The sequence below is a fragment of the Anabrus simplex genome, chromosome 2 (assembly GCF_040414725.1).
Source record: "Anabrus simplex isolate iqAnaSimp1 chromosome 2, ASM4041472v1, whole genome shotgun sequence".
Lineage (NCBI taxonomy): Eukaryota > Metazoa > Arthropoda > Insecta > Orthoptera > Tettigoniidae > Anabrus > Anabrus simplex.
In genome coordinates, this window is record NC_090266.1 from 135,965,024 (window position 1) to 135,981,163 (window position 16,140).

General features: G+C 38.9%; 1 protein-coding gene across 2 annotated transcripts in view; it reads right to left on the bottom strand.

Annotated features, from left to right (window-relative positions):
• The window catches only part of Acf (ATP-dependent chromatin assembly factor large subunit), a 711,969-nt gene that overhangs the window by 506,934 nt on the left and 188,895 nt on the right, over nucleotides 1-16,140 (bottom strand). For both annotated transcript variants that reach the window (XR_011017808.1, XM_068226116.1), the window contains exon 8: nucleotides 7,326-7,503. Coding sequence is in view for 1 of the 2 variants with exons in the window: in XM_068226116.1 (XP_068082217.1) it covers nucleotides 7,326-7,503 (178 nt within the window). In the remaining variant the exon portion in view is untranslated. The remainder of the gene's footprint in view (nucleotides 1-7,325; nucleotides 7,504-16,140) is intronic.

The following is a 16,140-nucleotide window of genomic DNA, read 5'->3' on the forward strand; positions in this document are numbered from 1 at the left end:
CAATGTAATTGCGGAGTACCGGTATCTGTATTCATTTGTGAGGAACATTCCTACAGCACTTTTCATTCATAGCTTGCTTTGCAGTACATAACAATAATCTTCTCCAAATTTTGCACAGTCGGGCAGTGTCTTGTCTGTTAAAATAATTTTGAAAGCAGAAAAAGAGCGCTCCATACTCACAGATGTTAGAGGGGAATAGCAAAATTTACCTACATTTTTCAGTTCAATTTCACTAGGTATGTCTACCTTTCCCCCTTCCTTTACCTGATGTACCCTTTACTGCACTGAATTACCTGGATTTTTCTGCAGTACACTAGCCCACCTGTCTTAATTCAACCCCTACTTTACCCCTAGTATTTTGTACATTATACTCAGCTTCCTCAATTACAGAAAATAACTGTTTGAGACTGTTTACTTTCCTTTCCATTTTTGTAATGCAGACTCGAAGAAATGAAAAATTTGCCTGAATATGTGCAATGTCTCTCTAAACACTGGAATAATCCTTTAGCAGCTCTTTGCCCATACGACACACATGCAGAGTTGTCTGTTAAAGGTATGTTGTCTATCACAGATGTTCCATGTAATTTTTTTTTTTTTACGTCGCCGCAACACAGGTATGTCTCATGGCAACGATGGGGCAGGAAAGGGCTAGGAGTGGGAAGGAAGCTGCCGTGGCCTTAATTAAGGCACAACCCCAGCATCTGCCTGGTGTGAAAATAGGAAACCACAGAAAACCATCTTCAGGACTGCCGATAGTGGGGTTCGAACCTACTATCTTCCAAATACTGGATACTGGCCGCAATTACACGACTGCACCTATCGAGCTCGGTTAACTATTTCTGTGGGTCTATGCAAGGCATGGGCCATGCAAGTAACATGAATATTAAAGAAGTGTAGAAAGTTTTGAGGAGAGGTGGAGTAGCAATCATCCAGGAAGCAGCATCGAAGACAAGGAGAAGGACTTAATAATAATCAACACTCCCAGGATACAACAATTGCAACCCCTTGTTGATGTTGTACACAGTGCTTTGCTCTACTTTCTCAAGCTGCTTAGAAGAAAAAAATCTGAGCAGTAAATGCCATTGGGTTCCAGTTTTCCTACTACTTAGCAATGTACCTGTCCACAGAGTTGGTTATTTTGTCCACACAACCATATGCAAGATTCCCAAATATCATCCCTGGCTGACAAAATTACCTCTTTGTAACAAATATTTAACCCCTCAGCGTCGCAGCAATTTAAAGAGCTTCCTACCCCGCGGCCGGATGAGATTTCAACTACGCGCGACTGAAATACATTGATTCACTTACGTTACTACAAGTATAAGAGTGGCCCGATATTCACGAAATTTGGAATTCCTTACGACAGAACTAAGTACGTGCAGATAATTACATAATTGTTTCACATTTCCTCCGTAATTTAGTTCCGAGTGATAGAGTTCGAAGCACTCTTCGAGACAGGGACCCAAATCACTCCTGGCAGCAGTACACTGATGTCCTCTTTTCGTCGTGTTTTTAACACACGATACGTCTCTGAGGTTTGGATTTCTCACTGTTCGGTGCTAATTTCCTGATAAAATGTCTTTTCTGCAACCTTGGAACTGTACTACCTGATGCGCGCCGGCCTTGAATATTTCTTTCCCCGCCCGATCGAGCGTATTTTGTAAACAAACCTTTCACCAACTGCTCCGATAAGGTACCCCTAATTGATCAATATTTGCCTCTGTGACATGTGTGAATATTATTAGAGAATTCAGGAATCATAATTCACTGTTGGAAACTTCCCTTTGACCTGTATAATTATCTATCGTCTCCTACACAAAATTTCCAAATACTGTTTCCTCCTCATCGTCACTCTCATCATTTACCACTGCCAGATCATCTATTTCATTATCAGTGCTGCTAATACTGTCACTACTACTTCCGACTAAACGTTCATCTGAATTATACAATATTCCAAGCACGTTACTGTCAGTCAAACCACGGCTGAGCGCGGCGCGCCACACGGACTAATAAAGCTGCAGCGAGACCGAAAGCAGCAGTACGAAACTGAATGAGGGGAATAACACTTACTGTATGCGAAAAAACCAACTCGATACATATTTCAGATGAAAGGTCGAGACATAGTCTTTCAAGCGAGATATATACCATGAACAACTGGCTCTCGTATCGTATGACAGAAAGCAGCACTTGCTGATGCCTACACAGAGCGCTCGTGGAGAGTTACAAAAATATTACGAGATGAGAAATAAAGACAAATATAATAAATAAACCGCACTCCCAATGTACTAATAGAGCAAAGAATATCACACGAAAAGACAAACTTCTCAGACCATCATTTCTTTATTTTCTTCTGTGGGAAAGAATGAAGCAAACAGACTTAAAAAAAAAAAAAAAAAAAAAAAAAAAAAAAAAAAAAAAAAAAAAAAAAAAAAAAGCAGAAATTAGTGCTCAGACTTACTTGAAAAATAATTAACCTTGCAAAAACAACTACATTATAACGATTTTCAATTCTTATTTACAACACTGATAAACCTGAAAATGTCTTCTTGCAAACAAAACAATTTGCATATTAATAACTACAAAACTCTTCGCGCTATAGTCGTAAATGTGAAACCATGTATAGGTCTATACGACGTTTAGAGGTTGTGACTGGCACTATCTGCATGCCGCTGAAGGTGGCCTTTTTTTTATTTCTTGTGAAATCTAAACACAACACAGTAAAACCTCGTTAATTCGAAGTCATTGGGACTGAAAAATCGGACTTCGAATTACGTGATTTCGAATTAACCGCCAATTCGCAATTCAGAAGTACCAACCCTTGTCGCGTTACAAAATATTCTAAGGCCCGTTACTGCATGCAGTTAACCTTGATTCACAGTTTATACCTTTCAAATGCCACGAAAAAAGAACTATTGCCAAAATGTATCCAAGAAGGTGCACTTACATAATTCAAATAATGCACTCGGATATCTCATTGGTAAACATAACCTCATGCAACGAAAGATAGGAAAAAAAAGCACGATTCAAAGACGAGGAGAAATCTACGCTGGCTCCCATGTGCAAGTGCTTTATTAATTGCATTACTATACTGTATGCATTTTAGATGCCTTGTATTTACACAGAAAGTACCCGATGCCCTTAAAATCAAACTTTCCTACGACTCTATCCTTATACGGCACTTCTCTCGTACTTCAGAAATGTAAACACTTGACGCGTCACAAAGTATTTTAAGACCCATTAATACATGCAATCACCTCGATTCACAGTTTAAACATTTCAAATGCCATAGAAAAAACTATTTCCGAAATGTATCCAACAAGGTGCATTTACAATGTTCAAATGATGCACATAACCTCACGCAACGAAAGAAAAAAAATCGCACAATTCAAAGAAGAGGAAAAATTATGCCGGTTCCCCTGTGCAAATGCATTATTTTTGGGATATCTGTACTGTTTAAATTTTTAGATGCTTTGTACTGGCATGGAAAGTGCCTGACACCCTCAAAACATTGTGGCTTATCAAACTTTCCTATGACGAGGGGATAAAGTATTTCGCTCCAGTGTGCATTGCAACGCACTACTATGACCCCCATCCCTCACATTTGTACGATTTCCCGGCTGGCAATTTCTCCTTTTGGGCTCGCATTAAAATAAAGCAATGCAGTTTCACCGGCAATGAATACTGTTCGGTGCCTACGAATTTATTATATGAGCCACGCTTTTTCGTCAACTGCCGGCAACGCCAGTGTTCGCGGATTCTGTTTTCCCGCACACTGTCCTTTGCGTGATATTACGGCGTTCCTTAAAAGGTCGAATACAAAAGAATTCTGATTTCATTCAACTTAGTAATCATGAAGCGCACTGTAGACCCACCGAAGTGAGTAAGTGCGGAAAGCTACCCCTCCACGTTCCGGAACGCGCGTTCTATTATGACGCAGAGCTGATATATTTAGAGTTGAAATTACTCTGTAACATACTATTGTTTTAAAATGTAAAGGCAGTTTTGAATTAAAAGTCTGAATTTCGGTAATGGGGCCGACATTTTACTTCGAATTATCGAGGTTGTACTGTAATTTGATGAAAATTACGGGCAAAGATGAGGAATAGCTAATGAATAAAATTAGTAATTTTGAATTATTTCATTTACACCACTATCACTCTGAAGTTAATTAAGAACAAGAACACTGCAGGCCTCGAAAGGCCTTCGCTTCCAATAACAGCTACTGCCCAGCTCTTGGCTTGCAGATACTGGATAGCCGTGTGGTCAGCATGCCACATCCCTCACCTGTACTGCCTTGCCTCTGTGACTGCTGCTCACTGTAGCTTCCCAACTGCCCTCACGCCGCTGGGTCAACGCCTTTCCAGACCTGACATCTTTCTAAATTACTGCCGATACTGGTATCTAGGGGAAGGTGCAGAGGTATCCCTAACTTTATATTTAATTGACTGAGAATAGTTATTCATCCACTTGTGCCAGATAAATTGTAGAATTTCATTTCCTAGCACATACCAAAGAATCGGTTATGGTATAAAACACGTCTGTTGCCAATATTGGTCCTATTTTTTTCTTGACATATTGGTTGAACTTCAACATGTCCACAAAAAACAAATGTAAATGCAAAAATGATTATGTTTGTAGGCCTAGAAGTAAATTGGCAACAGTCGTGTCTGTAAGGCAACCTTAGGTGGCTGACTTTCTTATAAATGCTTACACAGAGATAGCCTAGTCACAATAACAAGGCATTCTCTTGATCACAGGCTACAAATAACAAGCACCACGGATGGTGCGGTGATTGTGATCACGTCACAACTAAAAATCACCGATATCAGAAAGTCACTATATCAAATTACGCTGTGACTCTCAAATCACTGTATCGCTCATCGCTAGTCCATACACAGACACCATTCCATCCATATATATAAAACAAGAGTTTTGTCTGTACATTGCTCAGAATTTGAAAAGAATGGTATTTACGTATCGGTCATGTCCACAGTAACAAGGAAATGCACTTTTTACTTTTCCGTAATGTCTGTCCGTCTGTATGTATGTATGTATGTATGTATGTATGTATGTATGTATGTATGTATGTACAAGCATCACTAAAAAAACGGCTAAAGAGAATTTAGTGAAAATTGGTATGCAAAGTCGGGGAATAAGTCTCTGCAATCTAGGCTACAAATAATTTTGTTTATGCTGATGGAAATGGTAGTTTAGGGGAAAGCCTAAAATTTAATTTTCAAATATTTATATTATTAGTGGTTCTATCTTAATAAAAAAAAGTATGCAAAGTTGGAGAGTAAGTCGCTACAAATAGACTATAAATAACCTTATTCACCCTGGATGAAATGGTAGTTTAGGGAAAGGTCAAAAAATTGATTTTTAAGTATTTACATTATGAGTGGTCCTATCTCAATGAAAATTGATATGAATAGTCGGAGAATGAGCCACTATAATCTAGGCTATGTATCATTTTATTCGTGCTGAGCAAAATGGTAGTTTAGAGTAAGGCCTAAAATTTAATTCTCAAATATTGGTATTATTAGTGGTCGCATCGGTAAATACTACATAACCGAAGTTATATAGATTTAAATTTATGACCATTTTTGTCTTATACGTTTTTACCCCACCGGCTATGATAACATATTCATGAATTTGTAATTTTGTTGCCAAATCCATATCAACGCCGAACCACAAGAAAATTGGTTAACAGAATTTAATAAAAATCCGTATACAGAGTCGGGGAATAAGAAACAACAGTCTAAGCTATAAACAAATTTATTCGCCCTGGATGAAATGGTAGTTTAGCGGAAGGCGCCTAAAATGTAATTTTTTGTCCTATCGAAAAGTATTACATAACAAAAGTTATAGAGAATACAATTTCCTATAATTTATGCTTTATTCAGTTTTACTGTACCGACTATGGTAAGAGTGGTATTTCAGAGTCAGAAGAAAACTAAATGTGAAGGCCCAAAATATCGAAAGCACATAACATTGATCAACAATAACATTTCATTGACCATTGTTTCTTGTGATGTTCTTTGGCTCTTATGCTGCCTCTCAACTCAGAAAGATGGGATTACTGCTGCGTACCGAGTACAACGGTCTGACTGAATATTGGAGGGAAATAGCCGGGGAGTTAGAAAACTTTCTTCTTTACCATGCCATTCCTCTGGTTCATCGATTTTCTGATACAGCTGGTACGTAACACACTGGTTCAGCTATTCGATCCCTACTCTGATGCGCTGTTTTGAATGAGTAGTGTGCATACTTAAGGCAGAGGCTCACGTCATCATAGTAGTAGTAGTAGTAGTAGTATGCCCGGTCAAGAATAACAATTTAGGCCTATTCTAAATTATAGCACCACAATTCACTAAATAACTTAAAAGCCAACCCTGAAAAGAGCCGTTTCTCAAGAAAAGCTTCTTCCTCCTCACTTTTATTAAATTCTACATTCATTTTATTCCAAATTAGCAGTGAAGAGGAGGTTTCTGCTCTGGCTTGGAGGAAAAATTTACCTGCAAGTCAGATAGATTATTCCGCTGCCAGTGTAGTGAATTAAGATTTTCCAACTCATCGGGTACTCCTAGGGAACAGATTAGTAAGAGGGCATAGTTTTTGCCCTGGGAGTCTCCACTATTTGACCACCTCCCCACCGGAAAAAAAATCCGAAGTGTGTTCACGGATCACGGCTGTCTGCGTCTTTGAACATTCCAGCTCTGGAATTTCAGGCTGTTAGATCGGCAGCGTTAAAAGTGAGAAAATGTGCGGGTTTTCATTTGATTGAGTATTTCATATGAAGGCATTGCATTTAATCGCGCCATTCCTACTGACGTCATTGTAATGACGTGTGTTCATTTCAGTTGGGAAAACCACTGAGACAGTCTTTATGAGGATTTAAAAATGTAGGTGGAGAGCAAGTGTCTACCATTATCATGAAAACTCCCAAACCCGACTGCGACTGATGGTAGGAAAGCGGGACTACCATCACAATGAAAATTCCCTATATCAGTCTTCATATGAGAAAAGACGTTTGGCGACTTCCCCGTTGTGTTTCTAGGGTAACGTTAAAAGTGCTATGCAATTCAATACAATCTTGCTCACAACGCGTACACCGCCTAACCTAGAATTCTGTATACAATGTAAAATTCCGAAGCGAAGCACGGGTACATCAGCTAGTTGTTTATAAAGAAGTTACTGAGAATTACAATAATATTTTCATATTTTGTGTAGAAATCCAGTAGGAATAAGAATTTCTCTTAACAATAAATCACTTAAGCCTATATAAATAAAATACTAAAATAAAAATTAGACCAAAATAAACTTACCCTCTGCTTCTTCAACCGTAAATGCTCTTTCAGCTATTTCAAATGAGATGCCATGTGGAAAATATGTCTTCACTGGGAGAGTTTCTTTAAATGAATGCAGGAACTCCAACAACACCATGAAATCTGCAAAATTCTCATCGGGAATACAACACTGCACCTTACTGAAAGTAGGGAGAACCTAAAAAACAAAACAAAAAAGAAGGTTTAACAATTCATCTTAAAAGCAGATTCAAAATTCAATTTCAAACTATCACATTACTCTCATGACAGGCAGTTACAGTAAAACCTTGTTAATTTGAAGTCATTGGGATGCAAAAAATGGACTTCGAATTATGTGATTTTGAATTAACTGCCAACTCGTAATTCAGAAACGCCAACCCTTGCCATGTCGCAAAGTATTCTAAGACTGATTAACGCATGCAATCACCATGATTGACAGTTTAAACCTTTCAAATCCTGTTGAAAATCTATTTCTGAAATGTTTCCAACAACGTGCATTTATGCATTTTGATAAATCACTGGCAAACATAACCTCGTGCAACGAAAGAAAAAAAGATTCAAAGACGGGGGAAAATTATGCTGGCTCCCCTGTGCAAATGCTTTTTTGGATTACTGGTACTGTTTGCATATTTTAGATACCTTGTACTAGCATGGAAAGTACCTGACTCCGTTAAAACATCGTAGCTTATCAAACTTTCCTATGACGAGGGGAGGAAGTCTCTCACTTCCGTGCTCATTGCAACACAGTACAATGACCTCCACCGTTGTATGATTTCCCGGCTGGCACTTCTCTCCTTTAAAACCTCAAGTCCGTTCGGGCTTGGCATTAAAAAAATGCAGTTTCATGGGAACTGACAATATTGTTCGGTGCGTACGAATTGATTATATGAGCCACGCTTTTTCGCCAATTTTCGGCATCACTAGTGTTCGCAGATTCTGCTTGTTTGCACACCACCTGCTATGCGACATTGTGGCGTTCCTTAAAATGCTGAATACAAAGAATTATGATTTAACTCGATCTTAGTAAATATGAAGCAGACTGTAGACACACCGAAGCGAGTGAAAGTGCAGAAAGCTACACCTGCACATTCTGGAAAACGTGTTCTATCATGACACGGATAAATTTTAAATTTAAATTAATCTTCTTCTTTTTCTCCTCCTTTTATGACCACATAGGATCACTTTAGTCAGTCTGTCGTTGAGGCCTCTTTGAAGGGATTGTTCGGGCTTTGTGGTTTTCCCAGTAAATCTTCGAACGCTCCGATCTTCGTGCCCTTTCCTCAGTTGAAAATATGCGTGGTGTTGGTTTGTTTTGTGTAAGGGTAAAGCGGAGGTTTGTATTCTTGAGTTTTGTATTCAATTTTATCTTATTTGTGGTGTCTTCTGTTGTAAGGCCTATTTCCTTCAGATCCTCTCTTACTTCTCTCATCCATTTACATCCTGTTGTGATATTTCTTGAGACGAAATTGTGTTTTACTAGTTGTTTCAGAAGTCTCGAATCCTGCATCCTCATGATATGTCAAAAGAATTCCAGCCTCCTCTTACGCATAAAATCTGTAATGGGTTCTAGCTCTTTGTACACGACTGTGTTAGGTATTAACCGCCACTGTCCATCCTTCTGGTATTTTTTGATGATGGAGGTTCTTCCAATCCTCCTTTCAATTTTCTGAAGTCTGTCAGTCTTTGATTGTTTATTCAGGTGAAAAAGTGTTTCTGCTGCATATGTAGCTTCCGGTTTTATAACTGTGTTGTAGCGTTTTATTTTTGCATTTATTGATAGACATTTCTTTTTGTAGATATCCCATGTTAATTTTTGTGCTTTAGCTAACCTATTTGTTCTTGTTTGGACTGAGATTTTTTCATTTAGGTTACGTGTTATTTCTCCAAGATATTTAAATTGAATTACAATTTTGATTTTATTACCATTTATGGTAACTTCTTTTAGTTGTGTTGGTTTTTGGGGCATAATTTTTGTTTTTTCAAATGATATTTTGAGGCCAAGCAATGTTTTGAAGTTCTGATATCTGGGTTTTTGTTCTTTTATGTCCACTGCTAGTAATGCTAAATCGTCAGCGAAACCCAGGCAATTTGTTTTGATTTTTCGGCCAGGCAATTTGTTTTGATTTTTCGGCCAATCTATATTTTGGGGGGACATTTCCTAAACCATTCCCTCATTACCATTTCTAGAGCACAATTAACCCATTGGACTGCAATTTTTCTTGAAAATAAATATACATTGATTGCGATTTAATCTGGCTTAAAAGAGAACACTTTTGCTACAGCAAGTCAACACACTGAAACACAGTTCACATTCTAACAGTAGTTCAACACAGTGTGGTAGATCTTAAAACACTCATATACATGCATTGCCACCTTACACTTATCACATTCTTAGCGGGATTCACCCCCTGTTCTTTCCCTTGGGATTTTGTCCTCTGCAGTCATAGCAGACCTCGCAAGAAAAGCCACAGTGAGAAGATGAAGAGATTTTGGGAGAAGGAAAAGGCAACGACATCAGCTAAATGAGTTTAACTGCGCTCATTAGTCAGGCATAAGGTAATAATAATAATAATAATAATAATAATAATAATAATAGTAATAGTAATAATAATAATAATAATAAATACAAGACTGACAAACCGCATCAATACCTTCTTTCAGCAGAAGAAAAACTATGGGGCTTGGAGAACTGTGGTAGCAAGAAGATTACACCACATGTTATTTGGTACATTGTCTGTTTGTGTACACTTTCAGTCTTGTAGGTTATGCACACGCCCACCTGCGTCCCCTTCTTCATTTTCTTCAATAATGTCATCTAATTTTTCGGAATTACTAATGCTAACGTCACTTGAAGGTAATTCGGTATCACTTTCATCGGAAAAACCGTCACTGACATCGCTTTCCTCCAAAAAACGTAATATTCAAGCTTCATCCGACTCGGCCACGACGTTGACTTTACCTTCACTAAAGCTTTACACGGCAATTTACTCGATCATATTTAGACTCTCTGGCGGCGAAATACGTAGCTGAAGGGCAAAGATAGCTGAAATACGATTACCAACATCTCGTAGACATGTTGAGATTGCAAAGATATATCAATATGTATCCTTGGAAACCTCAACAAAGAAATAAAGAGGGTGGACGGAAATTTCCGTCACTGCATTTATGGGAAACCGCGGAAAATGACGGAAATTTCCGTCATTGCAAGGCAATGGGTTAAATAATAGTGGTGAGAGCCCATCTCCCTGCCGTAGTCCAGTTTTAATTTCAAATGTGTCTGTTTCGCCTCTAAATTTCACTTTTGATTTGGTGTTAGTGAGAGTCAATTTTATCATGTTATTAATTTGGGGTGTGGCCCAACGAGTCTTAAAATTTTGAAGAGAGATTCTCTATGGATGCAATCATAAGCTTTCTTGAAATCTACAAATGTTATCAGCATATCTCTCTATTTCTTCTCCTGTTATAGACCATTATCAACGTAAGACTCATGATCTGATAAGCACAGCTCCTCCAGGGTCTGAAACCTCCTTGATATTCTCCTAGTTCCTTCTCAAGTTGTAAACTTCTCCTATTAGGGATGATTATTGAAAATATTTTGTATGTTATGTCTAGCAGAGACATTCCTCTGTAGTTATTTGGGTCGGTTTTGTCTCCTTTTTTGTGGAGTGGCTGAATGAGGGCTGTTATCCAGTGTTCTGGTAGTAGTACTTTAATCCAGATAGAGACAAGTTGTTGATGGAGGGCAACTTTTGCTTATGTTCCTGCACATTTCCAGATTTCCGCAAAGGTCTGATCATCTCCTGCTGCTTTCTAGTTTTTTAATTTTTTCGGAGCTTGGTAGACTTCCTTTATTGTGGGGGGGTTGATGTTCTCTGGTGGTGTTGGTGTCCAAATGAAGAAGTTCTGTAGGTTCCTCACAATTTAAAAGCTTGTTGAAATATTTAGCCAGAATTTCTGCATTGTCTTTATTGTTATGAGCCAGCTTACCATTTTCATCCTTCATCAGTAGGGTCGGGGGTTCATATTTTTGGAGCTGCTTTCTGAAGGTTTTGTAGTAGTCCCTTGATTGAGTTTTATTGAATTGTTCTGCAATTAGCTGCAGTGTGTCCTTATGATGTTGTCTTTTTATTCTTCTTAAGACTTGGGTAGTTTTTCTCTGTTTTACTAGATTTTGATAGGATATTTCTGTTTTTTTGGGACTGATGTAATAGCCATGCCGGATGTCTTTTCTCCACTGTTTCATCACATTCACTGTTCCACCATTGGTGTTTTTTACGTGGTTTAATTGGAGCCAGGTCTTCTGTAATTTGTTTAAGGTTGTGTACGAAGTCTTCAAGTTTATCTGCGATTTTTATTTTTTCAGTTGCTTTCTGGTATTTTTTTTTTTTTTTTTTTTTATTAGCTGGGTAGGATCTATTTTTCTTTTAGTTTTAAGGGCTTGCTTTTGCTGTCTCCTCTGGGGAGCGAGTTTAATTTTAACTACGTAGCGATCTGAATCTGTGTCTATTCCTCGGAGGACTTTGACGTTATAGATATCTTTGTGGCAGATGTGATCGAGTTGCCATTCTCCTTTAGTGTAGCCAGGGTGTTTCCATATTTTGAGTTTTTGAGGTTTCCTCTAGATTTTGAGATTAAGTTATGGTTTCTACACAGGCCAACTAGTCTCTCACCATTTTTGTTTTCTTGTGTGCTGGCCATTTTCCGATGATGTCACGGTATTTTCTTTCTCTGCCTAGTTGAGCGATGATGTCGCCTATTAATAATTTTACATGGTGTTTGGGGATGTTACCTATGGTCTGGTCCAATAGGTCCCAAAATTCTTGTTTCCTCAGGGTCTTTTGAGGAGTTGTTTTTATCATTAATGGGAGTATGGGCATTTATTATAGTATAGATTTTATTAGATGCCTTTAAGGTGAGCGTTGAGAGTCGTGGAGACTGTGATCTGAATTCTTGAACTGAGTTTATTATTTTAAGGCTGGCCAAAAATCCTGTTCCAAATTGTGGGACATTCTTCATCACTCTCTTCCCAGGTATACCTTTATAAAGTCTGTACCCTTGACATTCCAAAGCATCCTGGTCAGTGTTTCTAATTTCCTGTAATCCCATGATAAGAATTTTGTGTTGGTTCATTATGTTGGTGATCACTTTCAGTTTACCAGTTTGCATGAGTGAGTTTATATTGTGTGTAGAGAAGTATGTTATCTGCTTTGGTTTGATTCTTGATTTTGTCTCATTCATGTACGAAGTACTGGGGTATTTCCGTGCCTCCGACTTCACGGTATATTTTAGGTGGCAGCCCACCGTATCCAAATGCTGCCTTCTCTGAACTCTTGGTTCAGCCGGTGGAGTATTTCTTAAAAGACCTTCCATGGTTGACTGTCAAGGTGTCACCTGTGTGGGACTAGGTCCCGAATTACAACTCTGGATGTGATCCAGTGAGGTGATAATGAGGCCGCTCCTCTGGAGTACAGGCGCCTTGTGCAGCCGCCCCTAACCTGGAGAACAAACGCTGCATAATGGATTCCAGTGCCATTTCCTCCACTGTGGGGACCAACACCCCACCTAAAGGGGCTCATTCGCCCGAAGCCGTTGGCCCCCTTGGGGAGTCAGGTTATTTCCCGCCGCCCAACACACGGCGTTGGCAGTTTTACAGCTGGGTGCCAGACCAGCAAACCCTCCTCCTTTCTCATTCCGGACTTGGAACCGGACAACGACGGTTAAATTACTCTATAAAATACTTTTTTTTTTTATGTAAAGGAAGTTTTGAATGAAGTTCGAATTTCGGTAATCAGATGGACATTGTTCTTCGAATGACAAATTATTCGTATTTCGGATTTAACAATTTAAATAATATGCAAAACCGTACCTAATGTTTCCGGGAACGAGAGATTTTGAATTTTCCGATTTCAAATTATCGCGGTTCTACTGTAATGCAAGAACTCAGATAGACATTGGGAACATTGGCAGGAGGGTATCTGCAATGAGTGCCGGCCCAGCAGTGTGGGGGTAGCGTGCCTGCTTCTTTTCCGGAACCCCAGGTTCTATTCCGGTCAGGTCAGGGATTTTTACCTGGATCTGAGGGCTGGTTCGAGGTCCATTCAGCCTACATGATTACGATTGAGAAGCTATCTGACAGAGATGGTGGCCCCTGTCTAGGAAGCTAAGAATAACGGCTGAGAGGATTAGTCGTGCTGACGACGATACCTCATAATTTGCAGGCCTCCGGGCTGAGCAGCGGTCACTTGTTAGAGGTGAATAAAGGAGGATAGGTTGCGTAGGAGAATAATAGACTCAGTCATGAAGAGTAAGAGATGTACAGCAAGACCAAGATGATGATGGTCAGACTTAGTTTCTAATTGTGTAAAGATAAGAGGTACAGAACCCAGCCAGGTCAGAGAACTAGTTACAAATAGAGGTTTGTGAGAGCATGTAGTTACTTCACAGAGGCTTGCAGACCGAATGCTAAAGGGCATAATAGTCTATAATAAAGATGTACAAAGGTGTGTGTTTTTCTTCCCTTACTGGTTTAACTCGCACAAACACATATTGAAGGTTTTCAGTAATGCAGGATTGGGCAGCCGTGGCATTAATTAAGATACAGCCGCAGCATCTGCCTGGCATAGAAATTAGATACCCTGGAAAACAGCCATCAGGATTGCCGATGGAGGGATTCAAATCCACAAGAACTTAATTCTTATGAAGTGGAGTATTTGCTTAGAAAAGTTGAGTATATACAATATATTCATATTTATTCATACCACCCACCCTGTAATTCACTGACCACAGAATGACTCTTATAATGCTGTAAATTTAATTTAATTGCACAATGTTGCTGCTGCTGTTGCTGCTCGTATTCTTCACCACCACTACCAACCATTTCCCTCAGGTTTGGAGGTTTATGTCACCTTTCCATCTTTATCTGTCCAACCGCTATTTTCCCTCCTTTAGTTCAAATCTAGATTTCTTCTAATTACAGTAAAACCTCGTTAATCTGAAGTCGTTGGGACTAAAAAATAGACTTCGAATTACGTGATTTCGAATTAACCGCCAATTCGCAATTCAGAAGAACCAACCCTTGTCGCGTTACAAAATATTCTAAGGCCCGTTACTGCATGCAGTTAACCTTGATTCACAGTTTATACCTTTCAAATGCCATGAAAAAAGAACTATTTCCAAAAATGTATCCAAGAAGGCGCATTTACAGTATTCAAATAATGAACTTGGATATCTCACTGGCAAACATAACCTCATGCAACGAAAGAAAGAAAAAAGAAAAAAAAAGCAGGATTCAAAGACGAGGAGAAATCCATGCTCGCTCCCATGTGCAAGTGCTTTATTCATTGGATTACTACTATCGTGTATGCATTTTAGATGCCTTGTATTTACATAGAAAGTACCCGATGCCCTTAAAATCAAACTTTCCTATGACTCTACCCTTGTACGATTTCCCGCCATGGCACTTCTCTCGTACTTCAGAAATGTAAACACTTGCCAAGTCACAAAGTATTCTAAGACCCATTAATACATGCAATCACCTCTATTCACAGTTTAAACCTTTCAAATTCCATGGAAAAAAAACTATTTCCAAAATGTATACAACAAGGTGCATTTACAATTTTCAAATAATGCACTTGGATAAATCACTGACAAACATAACCTCACACAATGAAAGAAAAAAAATCACACGATTCGAACACGAGGATAAATTATGCTGGTTCGCCTGTGCAAATGCATTATTTTTTGGATTTCTGGACTGTTTGCATTTTTAGATGCTTTGCACTGGCATAGAAAGTGCCTGACACCCTTAAAACATTGTGGCTTATCGAACTTTCCTATGACGAGGGGATAAAGTTTCTCGCTTCCATGTGCATTGCAACGCAATACAGTAACCCCCATCCCCCACCCTTGTAAGATTCCCCGGCCGGCACTTTCTCCTTTAAAACCATAAGACCGTTTGGGCTCGCATTAAAATAAAGCAATGCAGTTTCATTGGCAATGACAATATTGCTCGGTGCCTTCGAATTTATTATATGAGCCACGTTTTTTTCGTCAACTGTCGGCATCGCCAGTGTTCGCGGATCCTGTTTTTCCCGCACACTGCCTGTTGCATGATATTACAGTGTTCCTTAAAAGGTTTAATACAAAAGAATTCCAATTTCATTCAACTTAGCAATCATGAAACGCACTGTAGACCCACCGAAGTGAGTGTAAGTGCGCAAAACTACCCACCAACGTTCCGGAACACGCGTACGCGGATAAATTTCTAGTTGAAATTACTCTGTAACATACTGTTATTTTAAAATGAAAGGCAGTTTCGAATTAAAAGTCTGAATTTCGGTAATGGGGGCGACATTGTACTTCGAATTATGAATTATCCGCATTTCGAATTAAACAATTTAAATAACATGCAAAACTGTATCTCATGTTTCCGGGAACAAGAGCTTCTTCGAATTACGTGGGATTTTGAATTAATCGATTTCGAATTATCGAGGTTCTACTGTATACTCTCGTATCATTTTCAACCACAGTAGCCTGTGCTTCCGTAATGTCCTTCCACCTATCTGGGTCTCCACTGTCCAGTTCAGAAACCTTTAATCATCCATCCTCTTCACATGTATAACAACTAAGTTTATCCCTCTCCATTCAGTCCTGAAGACTTTCCACCCCAATTCCCTTCCCAAATTCTTCATTTACTGCTACAAGATATTTTCACTTTCTAATTCAACTATTTAAACTTTCTACGCTTCGGCAACTTTACATTCCTAGTATTTTGGCATGTTTGTGATTCGGTTTATTAGGGCGTGTGTTTACTAAT